A 16,560-nucleotide genomic window follows, 5' to 3' on the forward strand; every position below is an offset into this window, starting at 1 on the left:
ACAATGTTCTATGTTAAAGAAATGAATAGAGATCTAGATGTATAAGGAATGATTATAATGATGTGTCTGAACAAAGATGGCTAAGACGGATTTTGGGAGTCTGTTATAGAGATCGGGTCTCAAAGAAAAAAATTCTATTCTGAACTGGGAGTCGAACCATAAGATAATATGAATGTACTAGCTTGACATTACCTGCGGCCTGCGGGCCTTAGTTTGTGTTTACTAATCTAGTGGATTGGATTTAGATGTATATTAAACTTAGCTAATGATCCTTTCAAGTTTTCCTCTTTTGCTACGAAAATAAAAGTAGTTTTGCGAAAATGGTTTACCCGAAGCTGATACATTCATATCTATTAAAAACGAAAGGAGCGATAGATGAATAGGATATAAAGTACAATTAAAACGGGTTTACCCGACTTGTTAAATGAATGGGATTATAAAGTAGGCCTAAGTCAGGACGTCTGAATTCGCAGATATATGGAACGAATTTATGTAAAAATGCTTTTGAAACACAAAATTGAAGGTTATTTTTATTACGTAATGAAATCAATAGACTATCTTTTGTATTTTCATGTGTCAAAGTAAAAAATTATCTGCGCAAAGTGTAGTTCTTAAAATTAGATCTAGATCTAGTCTATTCTAGATCCTTTCGATCTTTTCTCACGTAAATATGGCCTAGATCGATGAAGTTATAATGTTTTCATAGAGTTGGTCAACTTTTTTTTTTTTTGGGGGGGGGGGTCTTCAGTTTGTTTTAGGGCTACAATACATACACTACGGTCTAAGTTAGCACCCAAGGAACATTTATGCCAAGTTTAATCAAGATTGGTCAAACGGTTTTGATTTCTATTCGTAATATAGATGCATACATACATACGCCTTACTTTCTACTTTATAATATAGATAAGCATAGCTGTAATGCAATTTACTGAGATAATAAATAAATATTGCTACAATAAGAAAATCTGGACTGGATTTAGGCTTCAATAATCCCAAAGATTTTTGTAATCAACTTGTAATCAAGAAAAGAAACTTTGCTTTTTCTTAAAAATAATTGCAACTATCACAGGAAATATTTTGTGGGGCCCCCTAACAAGCCAATGCCCTAAGCTATAGCTTATTTGCCGTTAGGTAAATCCAGCACGGGTATAGTTTAAAAGAATAAACGATGCTACCATAAGATAATCTAAGACAGTGTTTTCCAAACTGTGTTACTCGGCACCCTAGTTTTTCACGTGGCTTGAAAAGGTGTTCCACAAAATACTAAAATAATTAACAAGTAGGCCACCACTTAAATTAACCAGTTAAAAAAAAAAAAAAGCAAATTGTTCCGCTCAATACTCAGGATGTCCGAAGTGGTCCGTTATGAAAAATGTTTGGGAACCACTGATGTAAGAGAATAAGCGGTTTAGTCATAACATATATGAGAATACAAACAATGTCACTATAAGATTATCGAGAACTACAATTTTACCAATGCCAACGGATCTAATCAGTGAAGGTTCATTCAGAAAACTATTTTATTCTACTTTAAGTAGACAGTCTTATATTTTCCTGAAATAAATTTATCCTACTACGTTTATACTAACGTTATGTAATATTAGACCAACCCAATTAGTTTCAGTATCACAAAGATCATTTAGATGTAGTCTAGGGACCCATGACACAGTTCCCTGTTACATTCTTCACAATTTCCATGCTGAGGAAGGATCACATACAATGTATTAAGCAAACTTTAGAAAACAGATACAGTTTGAAAAAAAATATGAATAAGCCACCTTTAGTACCTTCAGCTTCAGTGATAGAAGAAAAGTCAACAATAATGCACTTGTTCGAGAACTAGAACCTTACATGAAATATTAATTGTGAGTTGACGACGCAGGCAACCTAGGATATCCACTAGTAATCTTTTTTTTTCGGTCTTAGAGTACCGCCATAGCGTTTCAAGTGAAATCCCAAACTTTTAAGTAAGTCAATAATTACAAAGCTTTTATCAGCTCACTCTGTCCGTCTGTCTGTCTGGTAAAAATGTTTATAGACTTTATTTTTCCCACTTTTTTTTTTACCTAACAAAACTAAAATCAATTAAAAAGATTAACCAATTAACTATTGGAAATTAATATTAATTAGTTTGTTTGGTATCTCGCATAAGGGAAAGAGTTTGTACTTTACTTATAAGGTGGTATAAGTTAAATTAGTCCCCTCTATACTTTGTATAGGAAAAAGTTTGAAACTAACAATAGATAACTATAAAACCTTCTATTTTCATAAGCACTTCACTGGCAAAGTGGTTAGTGTATTAGCTTGAGTAGGCATTTTTTTTATAAATGCATTAAAAAGCGATCCCAGATAACCTCTATTCCCACCCCACTTTTTTTCCCAACTGGTCCAAACAAGTGATATATATCACATAAAAAAGCTAAAAGCATGAAATTGCGCTAAACAAAAAGAATTAGTAAAAATATTTCTAATAGTCTAGATCTATTTAAAAAATTTGATTACATTACTGATCCAAACTAATACATAATTTATAGATATAACTCCACTATGAGTTGTTTTTTTACGTATGTTTTTTCTTGTAAGATGATTATATTTTGAACAATTATAACGCTCCAACCAAAGTTTTCCCTGAGTGGCCAATTAGCTAGTATTTTGTTTCCCAAAGATATGTCAAAATGTCAAATTTCTAGGAAAATCATTAGAGCCTTTTTAAAATTCGTATCAAAGTTCCAGATTCCAGGTTTTGCCTATGAAGACATCCAAGTACCCCAGCCAAATTGTCTTTGTAACCGACGCAAAAAAAAATACCCCAAAGCTTGGAAAATTCCGATTCCTCCGATATGAAACGACTCAGGACAGCACTTATAAAGCTCAAAAACAGCAACTCAATGGATACCAGCACATATAGAACTAGAAGCAATTGAGAAGTCTGACACACTCGTCAAGTGTGGGAGAACAAAAACACAATGAAACATTGCACTGTATCCAGAAGAAATGAAGAAACTAATAGTGAATAAAATAAATAAGAAATGGACAAGCTCTCATCCCAATCACAAGAAAGCTATCCCGACAAGATCAACGTCTGATCTTTCGACTCTGGACTGGACACAACAGAATGAGCCAACATATGTACCGGAATCTCAAAATTGGTACTAGTGAAATCTGCCAATGTGGAGAGTCACCAGAGAATTCTAATCATGTCCTTCAAAACTGCATTCTTTACCAAGAAGTCGAACAAGACACTGGCCCCAAAACACCCCAATAGAAAGAAAACTATATGGAGAGCTGATTGATTTGGAAACCATTGTAGAGTTCATCTCATATATTGGTCTAGTCATCTGAACGCTCCAACAGTTCATCTCATATATTGGTCTAGTCATCTGAGCGCTCCAACAGTTCATCTCATATATTGGTCTAGTCTTCTGAACGCTCCAACAGTTCTTCTCATATATTGGTCTTGTCATCTAAACACTCCAACATAAAAAATGAGAACGAGGAAGAAGAAGGAGACGCCCATGAAGACTGCAAGCTGACAAAAAAATAAAGATTGATTTGAACATGAATATATAGTCCATAATGTCAAGGACGCATTATTGAAAGATCACTGTGTCAATTGTACTTCAAGCGAAAGCGTTATTGACATTTTCTATTCAGTGCTGAAAACTGCAAAAAAATTATCATATACCTTTTAAATTGTAAGGCATATCAAAACTTCTACATTTTAGTACATCAAATTCTGTGAAAACATGTGTGTCAGTACTAAGAGCATCAAGATATACCCCAACAATAAACCATGGGTCACTGCAAAAATAAAACGGGAAATAATCAAAAAGAAAAGAGCATTTATGAGTGTCGATGGACAGACAAGGAAAATTGCTCAACGAACTCTCAACGTCGTTCTTGAGGAAGGGAGGAGAAACTACAGCACCAAGCTGGAAGACTCAATTAATACAAGTGACATGAGACAGGCGTGGGGCATCATGAACAAAATGGCAGGAGCACAAGTCAAAATTAAAAATAATCTTGCTACAAGAGACGAAAAAACATTGGCCAACGAGTTAAATGATTTCTATTGTCGCTTCGACACGAAAGATTTTAATTATCTAAGACTCAAAGCCCAGTTAACAACTGTTTAGAATTAGCGATTACTAAAGAGCAAGTTTGTAACATTTTCAAAAACGTCAACCCAATGAAAGCTGTTGGGCCTGATGGAATAAAAGGGCGAATCTTAAAAAAATGTGCTGAACAACTTGCTGAACCTTTCCAAGATATTTTTTCTACTTCATTACTAAATCATGAGATACCACCTGTGTGGAAGTCATCTATAATTGTACCTGTGCCAAAGGTTTCCAAACCGAAGGAAATGAATGACTATAGACCTATTTCACTTACTTCCATTGTGTCTAAATGTTTAGAAAAATTGGTTAAAATGTTTCTTCTGAATGATCTTTGTAATAAGTTAGACCCTTTACAATTTGCTTACCAAAAGGGTAAAGGTGTAGACGATGCCATCCTAAATATCTTAAACTGTGTCTACAAACATCTGGACTTACCGAACACTTATGTAAGATTGTTCTTTATTGATTTCTCATCAGTTTTTAACACTATACAACTTCATTTACTCATTGAAAAGATGAAAGCGTTGCAGATTAGTCCATACATAATACTATGGGCTAATGAATTTTTGACCCAGAGTGCTCAGAGGGTTAGGGTAAACAATGTTTTATCTAATGAACGCATAGTTAACACAGGGGCGCCCCAGAGGGCTGTGACATCGCCATTGTGGTTCATTTTGTACACCAATGATTTTCAATCCGATAGTTCTTGTTGCTCCTTCACAAAATTCGCTGATGATGCGGCTCTTGTTGCTCTGCTCTCAGAGAGCTCAGACGTAAATGAGTATTTCAAAGAAATAGAACAAATTGAAAAAATATTGTAAAGATAATTTTTTATTATTAAATGTAAAAAAAACCAAAGAAATGATAATCGATTTTCGTAGGGACAAGAAGGAAAATGATATTGTTTCTGTAGCTGGAGAGACTATTGAAATTGTGCAAACCTTTAAATACCTTGGTACTATCCTAGACAATAAACTAAATTTTACTGCAAATACTGATTATATCAGCAAAAAAGGGCAGCAAAGATTACGATTACTAAGAAAACTGTCCTCGTTTAATGTTAGCGAAAAGGCCTTGGCTATGTTTTATCACGCTCACATCTGCAATATTTTAAGTTTCAATATCACTGCCTGGTATGGCAATCTGAGCATTAAAAATAAAAATAAACTTCATAGAATCCTAAATGCTGCTGGCAAAATCATTGGCAAAAAACAAACCCCATTTGGGCAGTTGTTTGAGACAAACATCTATAAAAAAGCTAACAAGATCCTCGAAATAAAGAATCACCCTTTGTGTCAGGATTTTGTGATTTTACCATCACAAAAGAGATACAAGACACCGATAGCAAAGACAAACAGACACAAACACTCTTTTGTTCCCCTGGCAATCAAATCATTAAATAAGAACAATCTGGTATAAACTTTGTCACATGTAAATTATGAGTGAGTCTGGTGTGAATGTACATTTTGGTTTCTTATAGTTATAATGTTTTTTGTTTGGTGTAATGCACAAATTGTAAGACAAATTTCCTTACGGATAATAAAGATTATTATTATTATACACCAAACGTGTTAGCTATCTAGATGTTGCTCTCCAATACAGAAGTGTAAAGAAGATACATTGATATAACTTTCCTAAAAAAACAGCAAGGTTACAAAGACAGTTTGTGTGGAAACAAAAAAAACATAAAATCGGCCCCCGAAGTGGTCTACATAGAGTCTTCACCAGGATTCGAACACGGGACTTCTGGTTCCAAGTGCTTTACCACTCAGCCACAGCATCTCTATATATTCATTTAGCGTACACTTAAATTTTTTTTAAAATAATTAACCTTATCCATACATTCAAAATTAATAACATGTAACAAAGAGAAACAAAAAAGATTTATTCTTCTTACAAAATTAGATAAATTGGCAACACGAAAAAAAAATATTCTTGACCTTCTTTAGTTAGAAATGACTTGAAAGACTTGGAGTAGGTCTACTTGGACCAGACATTCCCCTTGCAAAATAGAAATTCATTTATTAGTGTGATACTATTGTTTACAGTTTACATAATAAATAAATCTTCACCCCTAAGCTGTCACAAGATAAGTTATTGCCTTAATAATTAAAATTTTGTTCAAATTATTAATACATTTATTATAAATATATCTAGATCTAGGCTTTATTTAGTCATAGTTAGACTGTCCAGTGTAGGTCCCTATAATGAGAATATGTTAAAACTGCGCGCTATAAAAGTAGTTCGTTATTTTTTAATAGTATAACTAAAACAAAGTTTGTATCAAAATTCTTTCTTAAAGCAACATTTGAATCAGTATTCTATTCAATGAGTTAGTTAATAAATGGAAAATATATGTTATCATGATCCATTGACACTTTTACTATTGTGACCTTAGATGCAATTTTTTTGTACCAATGCGCGAATCTATGAATGAAGTTTGAGTTATTAATGAAGAAGTCCATGACCTTTTATAAAAAAGTTACCTACCCTAAAGTTTTTTCATTGAAAAGTAGTGTACTTTTTTTCGAAAAATCTGCTTGCTTACATAATTTTAAAAATTATATGGTTCACTTTAGAAAAAAAAAGCCGTTGCATCAGAACTTTGAATGATCTAAAATATCATGATGTCCGATTTTCTTTTTCTCTTTTAGTTTCTGAGATATAAACGGGACGGACGGACGGACAGATGGACAGACAGGCCACACCAAACTAATAGCGTCTTTTCTTCTTTCAGGGGCCGCTAAAAATGACGCGTAGTTTTAATCTTTTTGTTATTTTACAAGCTTACAGAGAGAGAGAGAGAGAGAGACAAACAGAGAGAGAGACAGAGTGATAGAAAGATGGGATTTTGAAACATTGTGTTATATATTTTTAATACAACTTTTCGTAAAGATTTATTTTATAACAATGTTTTCAACTGACACTGAAAAGAACATATTGGTCAAATCGATACTATCCGGGCATAGTTAAAATAATATCAAATCAAAAAATGTATAAAAATCTATCGAATGTATTTATCTATGGGTCATAAAAATAGTTGCTTCGGGACATGATCTTGACGCATGATAAAATTATTCCTTCGTCTGCAATCGAATATCCGAAAACAAAGGCACAACAGACCAAAATATTTTGTGGATTTGGTTAGTAAATGTGAAAAACGTGGCCAAACAAAAATCGTGACTGTCCCCGTTTCGCTTGAGTGAGCTTCAATCATGAATGAGCCAACCTTGTCTGTCTTTCTATGGCGTCATCAAAAATGTATGTAAAGTGGGCCACATGTTTATTTTTATTTTTTCAGCTCCTCTTTCAGGTCACGTGATTCTGTTACGTCACAATCCTTTGAATAAAGTATTCTTCTGTTCTGTTGGTTCTGGGAGACTTGTTTTTCGAGCTAGTTGTAATTATGCGTAGATCGTGACATGGCGACTCAATGACTCATAGACGTAAGGTTCTAGAGTCATGCTAAGACGGGTGGGGGCTAGGAGGGTCTTGGAAAAGTACCAAACTTAACTGTAACGTAAACACAGCGTAGAAGTGTATATAAAGAGTCTCCAATTCCCTGGACAGATTCAGAAGTCTCCGAGACGACATTTGTGACAGAATCTTCCGGCTGAGAAGTTTATGAAATAAAAAGAACTCTTCCACTTTAATTGAATATCAAGTATTTATCTGATTGAACAAAATGAACATTAAAGTGCTAGCAGTAGTTTGCGCCTTGATTTTGGTCGCTCATTTCACTGATGCAGACAGAGGTGGATCAAAGGTGAGGCTCAATTTTTTATCAATGGGTAGATCATTAAAAAGAATAACTAACTTCAATAGCTGGACAAATATGATCTTTTTTTTTTTTTAGATTGAATTTGTTTACATAAAATACTCTTTTATTTTGTTTCAAAATTGTTACAAAATCTGATGAAAAGTAAATGACACATATTTGAGCTCTACCAATGTAATATTCATTTTTTGAAGACCTTACTTCGCATTTATCACAAATGCAATGTCTGTATAATGTCTGTAAAATGTCTGTAAAGCCTCTGCAGGTAAAATTAAGAAAAAAGATAGAACTTTATTATATTTTTATTTAAAAAACTGAAGGAGATGGTTGTCCAGTAAATAACAATATTTAAAAAGAGATACTTAAATGATAAAGTTTAGTTTCAAAGAGCGCACCCTACTCCAGTGTCTGCCTCTGCATTTATCTTCATTATCGAACCCTTTTCTAAAGCAGCGTCTTATCTCATCTTATAAAATATAGACGTTACTTCAAAAAAGAAGATTTCGTCCGACGCATGTCCCTAAGTCAATCTTGTCATGCATGTTAATCAATGACTTAAGCTCTGCCAGGACACTGTTTTTTCTGGCTGACTCAGGCAACCCGTTCCATGCTGTAATAGCACTAGGGAAGAAGGAGTATTTGTACACATCTGAGACAAGAAATGTTGCTTTATCTTTTGTGCCTTCAATACGGACATACTTCTAGACTTAGTTTTAATTGCGTTATTTTTTTATTCTTTTGCAGAAAGACAAAGTAGAGGCAGCCAAGCCAACCCGTGGAACCCTCCCGCCACCATCGGGCAGCCGTAAGGGAGCCCATTGCTCAGAGGAGGTAGGCGGCAGCTCTGAAGAACGCCCCGATGCTTCACCAGCGGGCGACAGATACTCCTGGAACCGTGTGCTGAACGAGAATGTCAGCGCCCATGAGTCCGCCTTTGTCCCAATGTGAGTTTCAATCCTAACAAACTAATTCTTTAAAGCTGACAACATGATAGACAGAAACAGACAAACAGTTCATCTGTGTTTTTTAAGTTTTAAACATTTCGTTTTGCTCATTACAACAAGATGCCTGACTCCTGAGTATTAGAAAGCACATCTTCAGATCTGAAGTCACCTAAGCATATGATTATTAGTGTGCTCTGGTCACATGTTCAATTCTATGACCTTAGTCACATGATCCATTGGTAAGCCGAGATAACACGAAGTGAATCCTGGGCGTGACCTAATTGTAATCAAATCCATTGCAACATGTGAACATTTTGTTCTATATTCTGTATCAATTTTAAAAAAACTAAGTGTTATCTTAATTAATTTCTGTAATTGCATTTTTAAGTTCAAATAATGGACAAATACAAACGCAGACTTCAGTCAGATAAAGACTTTGGGACCTATTGAATAAAACCTTTTCAAAACCAAAAGGTCTAAAAGACTTACTCACTTGATATTAAGTGTGCATTTTCATGTAAACTTAGGCCATGACTTTTACTATTAGTAATATGTATATAGCTAAATGTATATATAAACCAATGTAATTTTTTTTTCTTTACAATATTTCAGTAACGGAAGTGTTATTGTTGTAAAATCCAACGACAGGATTCTTCGGGAAGTTAATATTACAGGGGCAGTAACTGTGCTTGATTTCACAAATAGCTCAAAGGTAGAGTTAATTTTTGCATAACTTCCCTTTAAATTTGTTTGTCACGAATACTATTAACTAGTAGGCCTATAGGGTGGTAAAACAATATTTGCAAATCTTATTGCCGGAAATGATTTAAAACATTTTTTTAAAAATGATTATTATTCAATCGTTGATAAAAGGTCGAGGTCATCCGAGTGAGGAATGCCTGCTTCATTACAGAGAGACTCCAACAATCGTATCAAGAAATTATTGACATCCTGACTGCTAGAAATGTGAGTCGGCCATATCACTTTAATTCTAATGATTTTATCTTGGAATAGGTTAGGGTTAGGCTGGGGTACATCTATACACGGACAAGTAATGGACCTACACAATGCCCAGTCTAACATAAACATGTTGAACAAAAAGAACACACAAAAAAAAGTAAATTATGAAATGTGTTCCTAATAGGTATAAAATCGAGGTTCGAATCGACCATGAATTTTCTTTAATTCATATTTGACTTGAGCTGTTTTTGTTGAGCTTCTGAAGGCAGCGCACAAAAAAAAAAAAAAAAACTTCTTCCATGAACACATTTTGAACACGTTATTTCTCCCACTTCCATGAACACATTTTGATCACGTTATTTCTCCCACTTCCATGAACACATTTTGAACACGTTATTTCTCCCACTTCCATGAACACATTTTGAACACGTTATTTCTCCCACTTCCACGAACACATTTTGAACACGTTATTTCTCCCACTTCCGTGAACACATTTTGAACACGTTATTTCTCCCACTTCCACGAACACATTTTGAACACGTTATTTCTCCCACTTCCATGAACACATTTTGAACACGTTATTTCTCCCACTTCCACGAACACATTTTGAACACGTTATTTCTCCCACTTCCATGAACACATTTTGAACACGTTATTTCTCCCACTTCCACGAACACATTTTGAACACGTTATTTCTCCCACTTCCATGAACACATTTTGAGCACGTTATTTCTCCCACTTCCACGAACACATTTTGAACACGTTATTTCTCCCACTTCCGTGAACACATTTTGAACACGTTATTTCTCCCACTTCCACGAACACATTTTGAACACGTTATTTCTCCCACTTCCATGAACACATTTTGAACACGTTATTTCTCCCACTTCCACGAACACATTTTGAACACGTTATTTCTCCCACTTCCATGAACACATTTTGAACACGTTATTTCTCCCACTTCCATGAACACATTTTGAACACGTTATTTCTCCCACTTCCATGAACACATTTTGAACACGTTATTTCTCCCACTTCCACGAACACATTTTGAACACGTTATTTCTCCCACTTCCATGAACACATTTTGAACACGTTATTTCTCCCACTTCCATGAACACATTTTGAACACGTTATTTCTCCCACTTCCACGAACACATTTTGAACACGTTATTTCTCCCACTTCCCACTTTCGGTGTCAAGTTGAAACTTTGCACAATTATTCCTTGTTCCTGACAAAACATGAATTTAAAAAAAAAAAAATAATTAAATAGTGGTAATTAATTAATGTTCTTTGAAATCGAAAAGGGAAACAAATGTTACAGTATTGATAAATGAGGCTATTAATGTGAAGTTCTATCACGTAGATAAGCTTTGTTGTTGTTGTTTTTAAGTATTTTTAAATATTTGTGTTATTTTTAACTTAGCGACACTATGTTTTCAAAAGTTGTATGAATGTTTTCTCACCTAGAACACCAACGTCTCAATAGCAGACAGGGTCGCCCTGAACGGCACTGGCCCCCAGCTGTCACGGGAAGAGGCTCAGATCGTATTCCAGCAATACCCAACAGTCGCCAAGCTTTGCCGCAAGTTTAGAATCGTTCGGACCACATCGGATGTTGGTGAGTTCTCATTAGGCAGCAGCTACTTTGTACTGTGTTTGGGTTATACTTTATTTTAGTAGAGATTTTCGGACATGGCGGAATAATTGTAAAAATAGATAGCTTTTTGGCGTATCCGGTGAGCAAAATAAAAGAAGAGCTGATAAGCTAGGCTTTTTTTTTTTAAGTATCTGCTCATTTGTGTGCACTTTTAAGCCCCGCAGATTCAAATCTTCTTCTCTCTTCCGTTTGTTACACAAAATAATGTCGACCGACGGATGCATTCGATTTTATGACTTAAAACTTATTAAAAACAAAAAGGCAACTAACCAGCGGTGACAGGGCCGGACTTAGGCATAGATAAACTAGGCAGCCGCCTTGGGCCTCTCGATTGGTGGGGGCCTCGCACAGGTTTCAGGAAGAAATAGAGAAACTTGAGCCTAGTGTTCTTGTTGGAGCACGCTAGGTTTGAAATAAATGGCTTAAATTGTTTTGTTTTATTTTCTATTTCATTTGAGGCCACCATTCACTTCGTCTAGGGTATCCAGTTATCTAAGGCAGGCTCTGGCGGAAATAAAGAAAAAATCAATAGGAAGATCAGCTGCCACTCATTGCGACAGTGTTAAAATTAGAGCTCAATTCTTTTTTTTTTTAGTTAGTTGGCAACACTGAAGTTCGTTTTAGCGTCCATGACACTGTTTTGGTTGAACTTGGAAAAACTCCAATACTATCACCCATTGTAATCCAAGCTCTGGTCGTCTTTCGATATATATATATATATATATATATAATTCTCTTCATGGCTCAACAGTTTGGACAAGACGTAAAGGAAAGATCACTCTTTTATTTCTAAAAGTCGGACTACAATTACCCTACGAAAAAAAAAAAGAGGGGGGTGGGAGAACAAGTAGTATTCACCCGTCACAAAATAGCGGAGCCGGATTTAACCGTTGTGACCAAGAAGTGAGGGAAAGATCACTCTTTTTTATTTCTACCCCACGTAGATTTAGCGGCGAAAAAGAGGGAGGGAAGAGAACAAGTCATCTACTCTGTATTCACCCGTCTTTAAATAGCAGGGTTGGACTTAACCATTGCGGGGCCCTATGCGAAACGGAATTCGCGGGGCACAGTTTGGGTAGGGATACGGATTATAAGTGAAAATTAAGAGTTTATATTAGAAACTGCATTCGTCTTTGCATTTTATTAATTCTTTACTACGTACAGAATTACTTTACGAGCCTTGCGTGTAGCGAAGTCATACAGTATATCATAAAAATTCTATTTCCTACATATATCACGCTCAATAGCAAAAATTACCAAATGTTTCAATCTATCTACGAGAATTTTTGACCTCAAGTAATTCTTCATTAGTTTGAGGCGCGAGAAGCTTCTTTCACCAGATTCCAAAATTTGCAATTTCAGGAGATTTCCAGGAGCTCCTGGTAAATCGACAGGAGGCCGCGGGAAATAATTTGTTATAAGTTATAAAATGGTTTAATTTAATAATTTATACACCTGGAATTAGCGCGGGTCCTATGAAAGTGCGGGGCACACTGCGGTCGCATGGGTTGCTGTGGCTTACGGCCGGCCCAGCAGAATGGCGGCGACGGCGTACACGCCGGTCGACTAGTCTTATTTTAATGTACAAGGAAATAGTAAATTGACTTTCTTGCATCTAATAGATACTACCAATACATGAATAGTAATTGCACCCATATTTTAGACCTACACAATTTGTTCATGATTTTTACATTTGAAGCTATTTAATGAACACAAAAATGTTGTGATTTTTCAGACTTTGTGTCTTTCATAATTGTATTTATTTTGGTGATACCTTGGCAGCATATTTATTGCTATTCTTTGTTCATTTGTTCTCAGTTGAATCGCCTGACGTAGAAGTGATCGCTGTTCCAGCCTTCGATGCACTGGTCAACATTTCCGTCAACAAACCAACTCCACCACCCACCCCCAAAGGTCTCCTCGGGGTTCTGCGCGGAGGCAAAAGTGGAGAGAGAAAAAGACATTAACTGTACACACACACCCACGCTTGCTACAGTTCTTCAACATCTATTTCAAACAAATGATGTGTAATATTTACACATAAGTTCATACAATATGTGTCTTCATAGTTGTCTATGTAGTCATACTTGTGTACTGTCTATTATGTCTCTCTCTTTCTCTGTGTTGCCTAGAAGTCAAATAATATTTTCTCTAAATCGATCTGCTGTCTATGAAATCATATAGGTGTGTTTGTGATTTTTATTAAGTCATATCAATGTGTTGTCTACGAAGTCATATCAATGTGTTGTCTACGAAGTCATATCAATGTGTTGTCTACGAAGTCATATCAATGTGTTGTCTACGAAGTCATATCAATGTGTCTAGGAAATCTATGAACTCATATAGACTTGTTTGAGATATTTATCAAGTCATATCATTGTGATTTCTATAAAGTTATACCAATTTGCTGTATATGAGTTATTAGTGTGCTGGCATACTAAACACTGAAGTCATACTGTAAAAAAATTTTTACTTATATCATACACTTTGATCTAATTTTTTGTTTTACTGCACAACTGCCAACAGGATTGGATGATGTCTTTTATACAAAAATAAATTAGTTCGATATATTAAAAAACAAATCTTTTTCTTTGTTTCTTTTCAACCAAACTATGTAAAACGTTTTTGTGTTATTAAAAAAAAAAAGCAAAGTTTTGTACAAATTTGATCAAAAGTAGCCACTGACGATTGGACCTCATTCACCAATCGTAAACAAACAACATTTAGCCACGTGATTCTCTATCTCTTCTATTCAAATTACGATCTAATTTTTAATACACAATGGCTATAACGTGACAGTTTTTTTTTCGGTGTTTTATCAATATTATCACGTGACTAAATGTCGTTTGATTACGATTGGTGAATGAGGTCAATTCTTATTTCGACATGAATGAAAACACAGAATGAGGCCTTTGTCTCAGAGGACGGTAAGGAGAGACTGACTCTTCAAATACATGATCATTTAATCAAATCCGTTATATTTGCGGTTTCAGACATGAGTCATTGTGATAACTTGACTCTCCTTCACACTAGGTGAAAATTTTTTGTCATTCCACCGTTACACTCAAGTTGGTTGGTTGGTTGGTTGGTTGGTACACTCAAGTTGGTTGGTTGGTTGGTTGGTACACTCAAGTTGGTTGGTTGGTTGGTTGGTACACTCAAGTTGGTTGGTTGGTTGGTTGGTGTTGGTTGGTTGGTACACTCAAGTTGGTTGGTTGGTTGGTTGGTTGGTACACTCAAGTTGGTTAACAAAACATGGTAAAAGAACTCCTTTCAAACCTTTCAATCTATGGGGGAAGACGACATGAAACTCCTCTGTATCGATAGTTAACGAGAGTGTCATGTGGCCAGCACAACGACTAGCCGTCTTAGCATCCACAATGTTTTTCAGGTAAATAGAGTTGGATGAACAGTAGCCAACACGGAGGCGTCCTAAAATTCTCAAAACACTGTCTTCCCCAAGATTCGAACACGAGCCTCTTCGGTTTGAATGCCAAACGTTTTACCAGGTGGCCAGCAAGTAAAGTAAAAAGTAAAGTTCCCCTCTTAGACCTTTTGGTCTATAGGGCAGATGATGCAAAGGTCGTCTGTTTCTTTGGCCTATGGTTTACAAGGGTGTCATGTGACCAGCACAACAACCAACCCCCTTTACTTTTCCCCAACTAATGTCAGGTACCCATTAAAGCTGTGTGGACTCAAGAGGCGCCCAAAGATCCCGAAATTTAAAAATCCCAGTCCTCACCAGGGTTCGAACCTGGGACTCCTGGTTCGGAAGCCAAGCGCTTTACCGCTCAACCGTCTGCATAATATTAATATCTATATTGTTCCGAAGGAAATTCGTCCCTTGATAGTGCGTTACACACAAGCTATTACAACAATGCACATTCAGACAACGGTTTCTCTCAATCATTTTTTAAGTGAGTTTCTCAAAAAACAAACAACTACATTTTGTTTTTTGAACCGCTCCCTGGTCATGGCGACATTGTAGGAATAATTAAAGCCATAGAAGTATTCGGTACCAAGGATTTTAGGTATCACCTGAATAGACCACATCACCAACGAGGAAATTTGAAACAGGATCAGAAAGACGATTGGACCCCCATTAAGACCATTTGAACATTGTCAAAAACGCAAATTAAGATTGTAATGCAACATCACAAGATCCTCCTTAGGGCTGTAGCTTAGAATAAATGTTAAAAGCTTACTCCCTGAAGGAATTGTACACGATGACAGATTTGTTTGCGTTCACTGGTGAATAGTTGTAACACTTCAAATGTTGGCATCCAAGTTACTTACGTTTTACCACTAGATGGCTTCCTGGACTTATATTATGTGCTCTAGAGCAGTAATGGGCAAACTACGACCTGCAGGCCAACTCCGGCCCGAGGAGAAGTTTTATCCGGCCCGCAACAAGTTTGATATAGCCTAAAAATTATAAAAACCATTGACATAGTATTCCAACACACAAGTGTGTCTCATTTGCTCTGAAACTAAGGTCATTCATCTATTCTTTATGTACTCTTTTATATATATATATATAATGGCCCGCCAAAATTGTTTCTTTCAGTTTTTGGCCCGCTCCTAAAAATGTTTGCCTATCACTGCTCTAGAGACTCTGTCGTCCCGGGTTCGAACCCCATCTGCCACCGTCCTCCGCCATACAGCGGGAGGTTTGGGGATGAAAGAAACATCCAAAGTATGTAAAAATAAAACAAAGATAAACAAATATAAACTATGTTGTCCCTTTCCTCACCCCCCCCCCCAAATCTAGTTTCTCCTTGACAAACTTCAGGACTTCACGGAAACCTCAAGACATCACGTGAAGTTAACCTTTCGTCAAATTATAGTTTCTATTGGCACGTCTAGATCGTGAGCTTTAACGTAATCAGTGGCGTATCTGACTTTTTTTTTTTGTTTCTTTGGGGGGAGGGGGGATATTGTTGTTTGTTACTAAGTGGATTTTTAATCTACTGTATTGTTATTTTTCAAATAAATATTTTACATTCTCTTTTTTTTTTCTAAATAATGTGATTTTAAATACGTGAATAACCAGATACGTGAATAACCAGATACCTGAATAACCAGATATGTGAATAACC

General features: G+C 35.8%; 1 protein-coding gene across 1 annotated transcript; it reads left to right on the forward strand.

The window, feature by feature from the left end:
* Positions 1 to 7,680: 7,680 nt before the first annotated feature.
* Positions 7,681 to 13,825, forward strand: LOC106050129 (uncharacterized). The gene is made up of 6 exons (XM_013205073.2): positions 7,681 to 7,884; positions 8,641 to 8,840; positions 9,453 to 9,552; positions 9,714 to 9,806; positions 11,272 to 11,422; positions 13,280 to 13,825. The coding sequence occupies exons 1-6, from the start codon at positions 7,804 to 7,806 to the stop codon at positions 13,426 to 13,428; spliced, it is 774 nt and encodes a 257-aa protein (XP_013060527.2). The 5' UTR covers positions 7,681 to 7,803; the 3' UTR covers positions 13,429 to 13,825.
* Positions 13,826 to 16,560: the final 2,735 nt, after the last annotated feature.

Source organism: Biomphalaria glabrata, chromosome 12 (genome assembly GCF_947242115.1).
Source record: "Biomphalaria glabrata chromosome 12, xgBioGlab47.1, whole genome shotgun sequence".
Taxonomy (NCBI): domain Eukaryota; kingdom Metazoa; phylum Mollusca; class Gastropoda; family Planorbidae; genus Biomphalaria; species Biomphalaria glabrata.